Genomic DNA, 11,338 nt, shown 5'->3' on the forward strand with positions numbered 1-11,338 from the left:
ATATATGCCTCAAAATGTAATGGAGTAGAAGTATAAAGTTACATAAATTGCACATAAAAGTACCTCAAAATTGTACTTTAAGTCCAGTACTTGAGTAAATGTACATAGTTACTTTCCACCATTGCTACCTGCCTCTTCTAACTTATACATATCAGTTAAGAGTCCTCCTCCAGACACTGTATGAGGATTAAAGGGATTTGTGCATTATTATACAAAACTTGGTACAATTATTGTCAATGCCCTCCTGAGGATAACCCTTTAAGGTTTTATTGATCGGCCCCTAGGTGGCACTGTGGTGGCAGTCTAATTTCATATTTGGTACCGTGGCCACACTATAACACTTAAGGCAATGAAATTCATAGGGGTGGTATAGACTGGCCCCTGTAACGCACACACCCCGACGGCAGCATGCCCCGACACGCATGTACTGCAAGGGCCCGTTCAGTACTGCTTGCAGTCCTAGTTCTTTGTGTTATTACATTTGTGGGAACTTATTACAATATTGAAAGTTGAAGATTTTCACTTTACCACAAACGTAATAAGTCCCTGCAAACGCAATAGTTATTACATTTGTGGGAAATTGTGTGTTATGTTTGTAGTAGGCAGCGGCTGTTACGGTTGTGGAAAATGCATTACATTTGTGGGATTATTGCATTAAAAGCTGCAGATTTTTATTACGTTTGCGGTTTATCACATTTGAGGGCATTATATTCGCGGGCGTTACACTCCTCCATCCTGATTCTGAAGGGCGTGGCTTTAACCACCCCCATCCTTCTTTAGTCTTGGTGTGGTAATTATACTATTCAAGGCAGCCATTGTTCTGCAGTTGTCGTCAGTCTGGCCGCACAGAGGCGGGATATGCAGGGGACGAGCCATGACACCAAGGACTGCACCTCACCCAAGACGCTTCATAGGAGATGGAATAGGGGCCAGAGTCACTGATGCTATTAGCATCAGTTGTGCAATGCGAGTATTGCACAACTTTATTTTGCAAATTTACCAGGACAAATGTAGCGGCCTTTTCACACACAGGACACATTTCGTGCATTCACACAGCAAGCCATGAGTGGTACAACACTTGTTTAATTTATTCACACAGATGGAATCAAATCATATTTCTACAACAAAAAAAGAAAACATCAGGTCACATTAAAAAACACACCAAAAGACAGCAGATAAATAGTGTGATACCCCTCTTAAAAGTGCATGGTAAACTTGGTAGCAAAAAACCCTGACAAAAGCTCATGCGGCACAAGATAATAGGTCTGCCATAAACCACTGAGTGTTCCCATATAATTCATCCACCAAATCATCTGACCCTAATACATCGTAATAAGCACAAAGCATTAGCTTAAATAATTACATCTTTAACTATAAACCAGAGAACAATGGAAAATGGTTTCTTATACTCTAAAAGTCTGGTTCTTTCCCATCATGTGTTTGTTGTCAATCTACATAGAGGATATTACAAATTTAGAAACTCACACACATGGTTATTTTTTGGATAACAGTCGCAGAGGTTTTACAGTTTTAAAAATCAACTAGGAATTGTTCAATATAAAAATCCATTGGAGAAGTGAGTGTGTGAAGATGAAGTTGAAATACTGCAAAGAACAAATAGGCTGGAAAACCAGAACTAGACTATGATGCTGGATGGGTTAGACTATTCTATAATATTGTAAGAAAAGGAGCTTCTACACAGGCTACATACTGTTATTCTTGAAAATATTACCACACAGACTGACAACCAGCTACTTTAGGTTGCTACTCTGTTTGTCACCAGCAGGTTAAAGTTTGAACGTTTGTTACGTTGCCTTTTTCTTGTTATTTTCTATTCAGTGTTGTCATTGACATTTTTTTCTGTCAGTGTGGTCAGACAAACAGTAATTTTATTGTGGTTCATAAAGCTGTTTACCATGGCTAACAGCAGTTTCTAGGCTGCTGGGTTCCTCAGTCAAACCACTACTGTATTACATGCAGGTCAAACATCTGTATCAGTGTGAACAACTACATTCACTTACAACAGGAAGATGGCCACAGAAAGACAGTGACAGAAATGAGCTGCTGCTGCTGCCACCGCAGAGAATTAAACAACCCCATCTGTAATTGTAGCGTACATCATTCAGCGAGACACCTGAGCCTGTGTGGAGTTGAGGCATGTTCACAGTAAAGTGCTGGTCAGCTGACCACAGTTCCTTAGATAATAAATGAACTTTCTGTAAACATAGAATCAACACCAGCAATAAGGTTTCCTATCTTAACTGCTAAAAGACCTAGAGAGCTGTGTAATGGGAGGGCCTTAACCCAGTGTCCCATTTATTATCTACTTCAACAACGTTGGATGGTTTAATGGTTATTTCTGGCTGAATTAGCAGTAATTACAAAAGTTTAGTAACTGTGTTAGAACATATTTTTCTGTAATTAATATATATATTATAAATAGTCAAAGGTACATACAAATAAAAAATAAAGTCAACAACAACTATGATGAAGAATTCTGAAAAGAAATATCTTATAATGGAGCTTAAATTCTGTTGAGAGCTAAAGCTTAAGATCACGCTTTGTAGAAATTTGATTAGCAGTTTAAATAAATTTACTTTCAGATACAGGTACCTCACTGCTGTTTCTGTTTGCAATAGACCTTTTCCCTCTGCAGACACTTAGAATATTGTGTTGTTTACACAGTGCAAGATCCCATAGAAAAGGCAAAACGGAATGGTATGCAGCCATTATTAATGTTGTTAATGACAAAGACAAATGTTCTGCTGTGAAAATGGTCTAAAGCAACAATGAAGCACTCTGAATTTTGCCTAAATTCTGCCGTGAAAAACATAGCTGTAATAATTAAACTACTGGCCATAATATAAACCTTTGGCACTTTTACATTTGCCACCATGTTCCTGTGTTTTCATGAAGAGAATAATATTAAAAAGCGGGTTCTTATACTGCTTAAAGCAGAATATTTTATCAACTCTTTTTAATCCTGCTGAGACAGCCAAGTAGTTTTTTCCAGGTTCTGTGACTGATTATTTATGTCCAGAAGAAGTGGTTTATATGAATTGTCTTTGTGATGGTGTGAAGCATCTTTCTTTGTTACTTTATCTAGCTCTATATGTACACAGTGGGGAAACCCATGATAGACTTGAATTTTTGTCTTGCAGCCATGCAAAAGTCTAAAAACACACAGGCCTGGTTTACTGCAGAGCCAACGTGGCTGCCCCTTGGCTGAAATACATTTTGATTTCCAGCATAATCAAACATGAAGCTACAGTACATTCAAGTCAGTAATTTTTTGTATATTGATCAGCTGACTTAAGATGAAACATATGGAATTGTTGTTTTCAGACTTATTCAGGTATTTTTATGTCTTCCTAGGTCGTGTCCAAATTTTAATTTAGACCCAGCCAGAACCGAACCTGGTTCCAGTAGAGTCTGGTATTATAGTCTGTGTGAAGACATATGTAGCTATGTCCCATGTTCATAAGACCATCTTCTGCAGACAGCCACTGCTGAGAGCTTGGAGCCTCCAACATGGCTGCTCTAGTGACTCTTGTACTTCCATACCACCACTGGTGAAGGATAATGGAGATGCTCAGTAAACAGCTGGCTGCAAATGCACGTTTTGTTCAAGGTGTCCTGAGAAGAGAGAGGTGGTTGGCCCTCTAAGTACAGTGCTTGACCTCTGCTGGTTAATGAGATGGAGGCTGAGGAGTGGTTGAAATTAATGTCCCAAATGTCGTTCTCATTTATTCTGCTTTAATCCAGGAGATAGGAGTGCAGCCCTGGTGGTGAGGTTGTAAGCGAGCCGTCAGCGTGTCTTCCTGTAGTAAACAATAGCTGCCACCAGTGCTATTGATGCTGCTATTGCCACTGTCCTCCACTGAGAAAAACCACGGATCACCCCCTCCTAGAAAGATCAGAAAAGCAACATTAAGGGCTTTGGAGCGTACTGACAAGTCCATACATGAGACCATAAAGGGTCAATGAATGGCAACTCACAGAATGTGGAACTTGGTAGATTTAAATCAGAGCTAGATTTAATGATTTTTGTGATTCTTTGTTTATCTATTCTAAGCCCCATAATTTTTTTTTCACTAGACTGGTTTGAAATTTGTATAGCCAAGAAACGCTTAATAATAACAATAATAATATACGATATTTATTCATGTGAATGGTTTCTACTAAATGATTTACAGTAATCACATTAAATAAAATAAACATATTTTGTTTTAATTTAAAAAACTAACAAATGTATATCTTATATTATCAATCAATCAAAGTTGCAAATTACATCTTGTAATAGCTGGGTTTATTGCATATTAGATGATGTCATCTTGTTTTATGTATCTAGACAAGATATTAATCTTGGTTCCTTGGCTCAATACACATATATAGTATATTTCCCAATTGCAAACTTTTCTGAATGAATTTCTGACATTATCAACTAGTAGCTTTATAAAACAGTAACATCTGTGCTAATCCCAGAATTATATTTAAAAAAAAGCCATCATAACTTATTTCATCATTAAGTAGTTTGATACAACAGTAAGTAAATTATGGGGTCTGAGATGAGTTGGTATGTGTGTTGGAACGACCCTAAACCAACATTTCAAATCACAGAACTTTATGTAAAAAGCATCACTTACCCAGCCTCCTTGCTGTTCAATCCAGGTATAGAGTTGCTCTCTGATGACCTGGAGAACCCAGCCGATGATTGTTCTGATGTTCTCCAGGTGGTTGGTGGTCAGTGCCTAAACCATCCAAAAACCAGTCAGAACCACTCTAAAGTTGCTGAAGCCAGGTTCATGTGTATAATGTAACAATGAAATCCTTAAGAGGTACTAAGGGCTGGGAAATTGTCAAATGTAGTTATTACAATGTAAACAAAGTTTTTTTTTTAACTGAAAACTAATGTAGATGATAGAAGCTACAGAAGTTCTCTTGTGCATGCCTATATGTCTCCGCCTTCTCGGCAGTCGGCAAGTATAATAACAACAATGGCAGACTACATCGTCTCTTTACAAATGTTGCTCCTGGCTTTGTAAGCCTACATTGGCACCCAAACATGTACAACACATTTGTGCTGCCCTCCTAGATTGATATGGACGGTGATTACTTTGTTATTAACACTGAATGCAAGATGTTAATGTTGGATTTTTTGTAAGCTAACGCTAGCCCGCTAGGCCGTATCAATCTCATAGCAGTTCAACAACTCAAATGATTGAGACAGGTTTTAGTTGCTCTCTCTTAACGGCACTGAGTTGGTCTTGTTGGTCACAATAATCGCCCTTCAGGTCTCTCCTGGGATTGGGAGCAGAACAAGCCCAAAACAGCGACTGCAATTTTGGAACAAGCCCAAAAAAACGCAACCTGCAACTGCCAATATTTACAAGCGACTTTTCAGAATAAGAAGCCTGAAGTAGCTTAAAACAAGTTGACCTGTCAACTATGGTTGCACTTTGAACCCGACCAGCGGCTCATAAGGGCGTATTGCTCCGTGCAGACTGGACCAAATAGTTCAGTATTTTACCACATACTACTGTGTCCCTACTGGCTACCTGCATATAATTTACAATTGTGTAGTTGAGGTCACTAAAAAGGCAGAGCTTTTAAAGATGGGTGTGGTCTGTGCAAGGACCCTGGACTTCAATAAATGAGGGTGCCGTTGAGAAGCACTGCTCTGTGAGATATTTGTTTCTGTATGTTACCTTGCGTATGAGTCTGTAGGCCAGATGGAATAGAGCCACCACTCGACCCCAATTAATGCCATCAGCAAAGATACTTCTGGCCACCTTCATGAAGATGTCCTGAGCACAGTTGCCTGGAACCTGGTTTATCAGTCTGAAAAGGAAGAAATGGACAAATTCAAATGTAACACCATTTTGATTTGATTTAGTTATTATTAAAATTCTCTAAAAGTAGAGTTCATAGTAGAGGTGTTTTAGTACTGCTGTTTTATAATACCCTGCTGAAACAAACTGACAGTACCAACTCAGCCAATAACTACCATCATTTTTAGATGTAAATGGGATCACAGCACAGCTCTTACTCCTTTCTCGCAGATTGACTTGAATGTTATAGTATTTTTGAAGTTCTCAGTGCTGGAGGTGACAAATTACCATGTAATGTATTGCGGTATCCAGATTACCTTTTTTGCTGTAAGGATTTTGTTAGTTTTTAAATGAAGTAATCAGTTATTAAGCTACATTTCTAAATAAGCATTCTATTACAATTTCTCCTTCCTCACACACTGTCACTGTTTGTGTCCTTTCTGTGGAGGTTAACATTAGCTGCTTACTAGCGAACGGTATCCAATCCTATGTATGTGTCAGTGTCAGCTAGGGAGATGGCACAGAGGACAGAGAACTTTTAACATGATGTACTGTAAGCTGCATGAGACTAAGTTTTTATTGTTTTCACAGAGGAAGTTATGCCTTACTGTGTATAGTTCGCTGTCAGAGGCTGTACAGGTGCCGTCAAGTACCATTCATTTCTATTTACTTTCATGCACTTTAAATAATTCTATTTTTTTTCATTGCAGTTGAACTGGAAAAGAAATGGCATCCGTTATGAACTTGTAAGTATATATGCATGGGCCTTGGCACCCTCTTAAATAATAGGTTTACTTGTAATCAAACATATTGGAGCTGGTATGATATTGCGTACAGTCATATTGCTGTAATTAACCTGCAGGAAACTGATTATGGGCTCTAGATGAGGTTTTGCATTGACGGTAGTCAATACATTCAAAGGTAGACACACAGTAGGCTGTGTGTCCTCTTGACAATAAAACCATTTAGGTTATTTTTGGTAATGCAAAAGTACTCCAAAAATTTACTATTTCCATGAAGTGGCGCTGTGATGTAACTTTTGAAAGTAAGGACACCCAACACCCATAGATGATCTGCATTTCTGTGTTAGTGTGAACAAAGTTCATTCCTCAGTAAAGCAAACAGAGGTTTGTTTATCATTCAAAACTAGCTCTCAGATAATATGCAGTCAAAACTGTGACCAAACCAGTCAGAAAAGACTGCCAACAACAGCCGTGAGAACACTATGAGAGTTTTTGTAGATTGACATGAAGCACTGTGATGACCAAATAACCAGTGGGTCTGTTCACTGATGCTGTCCACCCGTTGTGTTTGTACATGATGCAAAGCCTACCGTTGCAGCTCAGCGTTCCTGTTCAGCTCATCTGCAATCTTGAGCAGCTGTTCCACCACTTCTTTGATTTGTGGATCCCGTTGTTCATTAGGTCTTCCTCCCAGATGCTCAGAGCACACGTGTCGCTCAGGCTCCTCAGTGTTCATACGTTCAATCACATACCTGGAACAGAGAAAACTGCTTCACCAAGGAGATCACATATTTAAGCAGGAATTTCACTGAACTACTAAAGTGACTAAGGCTGTGTTCAAAATCACATACCAACATATTGTCTGCTGCATAGTCAGTCTGTACAACATACTGCCTTGGAAAGTAACATTACTTTCTCACCTTCAAAATATTAAAACTTAATAAAGTGACATACCTGCCGTCACAGAAGAAACTAATACAGAAACCTATAAGTCTTCTGATGTACATGTGTTCTTATTATTGGACTTGGGAAAATGGGAACCTGAGACAATGGAGGGCAACTAGAATGTTACCTCTTCACTGGGAAAGCTATACTGCCCTACTCTAAGCCAAACTGCAGTAACTACTTTTTTGGTCGAAACTGAGTTATCACTAAAAATAAACTCCTTGATGTCTGTTTAATTTTGCTACAAAAATTTAGATTTCAATTTTGCTTTAATTCAGGGAAATAATGATAAAAAATTGCCATAACTACCAAATCCAACTCCAAATTTGATAGGGAAATTATTATCTAGACTAAGACTAAAATATAACATTACTTTACAATATTAAGTCTAAAATACACATATCTTTGAATCGAGTTGTTAAACACTTTTAAATACACTTATCACAAAATCAATTGGAAAATGTTTATTCACTGAAAACAAAATATAAAATCCAAAAGAAGACAACAACATTGTAGTTACTGCACTCTGTTTATGCATTACTATTAGAACCTTTTACAGCGATGCAAAACCAAAGTGCAGTAACTACATTTTTGGGGTCAAAGGTTAAGTAAATCTTACATCATCATCATGTTCACTAACCTACCTATAACGCATTTGGCTGGCCAGTTTAAAAATGTTAAAAAAAAACTTTAAAGCTGTTTTTCTCAGTTTAACTTTATGCATAGTTACTGCAGTTATTCTTTGTAGGGCAGTATATCTAAAAGCATAGTATCGTTAGCTCAATGTCAATAAAAATGTCATACATTTAAAATCATCATTTAAATATGTGCATTACAATAGAAAATTTCCAGTGAAAATCCATATGATTTGTGAGAATAACACAAGACCTGCAGGACTTGTCATGTTTTGCATATTGACAATAGGTGTACACTTTTAGGAAAATAGAAAAATTAATATGTAATTGATACAATTTTGAGCAAACTGATTAGAGCATTAAAAAAAACTGGTATGGTCCTTTTTCATTAGGGTCTGAGCCTCGACAATGTCGGGCAAGGAACCTATTGAAATTGAAGAAATTATTGTTATTATTTTCTCCCTATTTGATGGCCTTTTGGAGGCTTTCCCATACTCCAAAAGTTGTGGCATTTTGCGAGAGGCTCAAAACCATGGTGAAATTTTCATATGGTAAAGGTCTTGCGAATGGGCGTGGCGAAGTACCCAAGTGGCGCCCCTTAAAAAATGTAAACAGAGCGACACCTTATGGGGAGCATTCACATAAACAAGCGAAATTTGGTACATATATGTATCATGGGGAGATGCACCAAAAAGCCTTTTGGACCCATATCCTAAACCCATACTTTAACTAACTCCTCCTAGCGATTTAACCTGAACAACTTCAAACTTGGTGAGTATCATCTCAAGACCTTTGTGATTAAACGATATTTCCACATTTTTTATGTTTTAAAGTATGTGGGCGTGGCATCACGGTGAATTTCGAGTACTCCCCATTTACAGGAATTTGCTTTAACTTGAGCATACATTGTCAAATCTGCCCCAAATTTGTTGTGATCAGAGTACAGCCCTGAACACATAATAAAAATATTTATACATAGTTATAGCACCATCCAGTGGAAACAGGAAGTAACATTTTTATGCAGTTTTTAGCGAGAATGCTGCTATTTGTGACAAACACAAGGTAACACACCAGCACACCGCTGTGCATATGGAGGGGTGAGGACCCGTTCAACGCTGCTCATAGCTGTAATTCTTTTTGTTTTTCCAAAGTCTGTCTATCTCAATTTCACAAAAACATCTTGCTTCCCTGTCAACAAATGTCAAAGCTGCAGCCAGAAACCTGGGCGGTATGTTTTTATCGACCTAAGAACATCTGAAAAATCAGGTCGTCTCTCTTAACTTGATCTCAAGAAGGTCATACATGTAATTTTGGATAGATTATTTTAATTAAATGTTTTTTATTCTACTTCAATCACAGAAAGTACTTTGTAACTTTTGTTTGAAATGTGCTGCATAAATTAAGTTTGTAATCATTTTTCAAGTTTTAATGACAAGACTTACCCTCTGAAGACCACTGCTCCTGTCTCCAGGATTGGATCATCAATGACATCTGGCACAATGAGAAGACTGATTTATACAGCTGCATTCATTTCAATCACTGCAGTGTTTGTTTGAATGTATTTTCAAAATAACTAAAATCAAAGTTTCTTGTTTTAACAGCATAACAGCTTGTTATCATGGTAAAAGTTTGTTGTTTTGCGCAGAATTGGGCTGACTGCAATCATTGTAATAAGATAGCCTAATTCATACAAGGATGATTGAAAAAAAAATATTGTTATACTTTTCGCAGCAATAGCATAGTTTTTTGAACTGGGAAGATGACAGAGGAAGCAGAATTGGGGAAATTGGTGAAATTAAAGTAATGTCATGTTAAAAAGGACAATTGGAGATCTGATTTCTGAAACTTCATCTCAGCAATGTACATGTTACATACTTTATCATCTGAATATTTCTTTAAGTCTTTTGGAATCAACTGTGAAAATACACAACTGTATCAAAAGTGGCATATGAAAGTTTCTTCCTTTGGCCAGTTTCTCTTTCACGTACCATGTGACGTCACCGCCCCAATGACATCAGCAGCAAATCAATTAAATCATACCATCAACAGTCCGGTCTTTAACCCCAGCATTAAGTTGTCTTTGTTGTGATTGGATTTATGTTTTTAAAATGTAATTTGTTTAATCGTTAAGTGTACCTCAAATTGAGTCAAAAACCTTGTCCAAACTTAAGGGGGCAGCTTTCACAACCACAGCAGACCCACAGACAGATTACTTTATTCATCCCAGAGGGGAAATTAAGTAACATACAGTAAACTCTGACTCACACTGTCCTGACTCAGGCAAAAAATCTGCCTGTTTTATTGCTTTGTTTATCAACGGCAGCACTAAAGGTACAGGGTAGAGCACAAAAAGGCCTCTACGGTTCTTTGTAATTCACATTTGAATCCGTATCCGTCCAATGAGCTCATTTCAACGACCTTTATCGACAGTGAGCTAAACCTGCAGCACTGACCCAGCTTAAACACACAGCGTATGTTGATATTAAAAGTTGTTTTTGTTCTTTTTGCTTATGCTTTCTTTTATTTGTAACGAAAAAAGTTCAGCCAGGTAAAGTTGCATACTTGCGGCGTATAACACTGCTAACGCTAACTAAAACTTGTGAGAGGTGTCGAAGTCACTCCCTCCTTTGTACCGGGGTTTCCTCTGGTAACAACGGTGGTTAGACTGGGTTAGGTCGTGGTTAGCCGCAGTACAGATACTGGGTTTATGTTCAGATGAAGTTAAACACCACCACAGACTGGTTGGGTGGGACAGGGTTCAGGTTTAGTGAAGGGAAACATCGACGGGGAAACAGACTTTGCCACGACGCCGGTCCCTCCGTTCTTTATAAGAAAATATGACGTTACTCGGGACTTAAAAGTGGATTATATTGTTAAAAGGATCAAAGTTCTGTTTTAGTGGGAAAGTCCACTTAACTTTGTCAGTACACCTGACAGGCTTCACATACCTTCCCCACCCACGGCGCCCTGAGGCTCCTGGTTTCCTTCTTCTCTCTCCTCTTCTCGGTTGTCAGCCATAACTTCTAACTTTCCGTCAGCTCGGAGCAAGCTCGGAGCAATGAATGAGAAATTAAATGTATGTTTCCAGCATTTAACGCTAACTTTGCCAGAAAAGCCCGCACTAGTCCGGACGTGTCCTCTCCGTGAAAAGTTTTCGCCTTCCACAGGAGAACAAGGAAGTGAC

General features: G+C 38.2%; 1 protein-coding gene across 1 annotated transcript; it reads right to left on the reverse strand.

Moving 5' to 3' along the window:
• Window positions 1-1,067: 1,067 nt before the first annotated feature.
• LOC131991532 (apoptosis regulator BAX-like) lies at window positions 1,068-11,338 on the reverse strand. Its single transcript, XM_059356990.1, has 6 exons — window positions 11,103-11,338; window positions 9,597-9,645; window positions 7,165-7,326; window positions 5,709-5,841; window positions 4,647-4,751; window positions 1,068-3,907 (listed from the first exon to the last, which is right to left on the reverse strand). Exons 1-6 carry the CDS (start codon window positions 11,170-11,172, stop codon window positions 3,809-3,811), a joined length of 618 nt encoding a protein of 205 aa, XP_059212973.1. The 5' UTR covers window positions 11,173-11,338; the 3' UTR covers window positions 1,068-3,808.

Source organism: Centropristis striata, chromosome 2, assembly GCF_030273125.1.
Source record: "Centropristis striata isolate RG_2023a ecotype Rhode Island chromosome 2, C.striata_1.0, whole genome shotgun sequence".
Classification (NCBI taxonomy): Eukaryota; Metazoa; Chordata; class Actinopteri; order Perciformes; family Serranidae; genus Centropristis; species Centropristis striata.

What these genes read in the sequence shown, in the direction of transcription:
- LOC131991532 (XM_059356990.1), bottom strand. Translation starts at nt 11,172, where the DNA reads ATGGCTGACAACCGAGAAGAGGAGAGAGAAGAAGGAAACCAGGAGCCT. An exon ending in CCTACAGACTCATACGCAAG is followed by an intron (nt 4,752 to 5,708) that starts GTAACATACAGA and finishes TGGATGGTTTAG; the next exon opens with GCACTGACCACCAACCACCT. An exon ending in TTGAACAGCAAGGAGGCTGG is followed by an intron (nt 3,908 to 4,646) that starts GTAAGTGATGCT and finishes TGATCTTTCTAG; the next exon opens with GAGGGGGTGATCCGTGGTTT.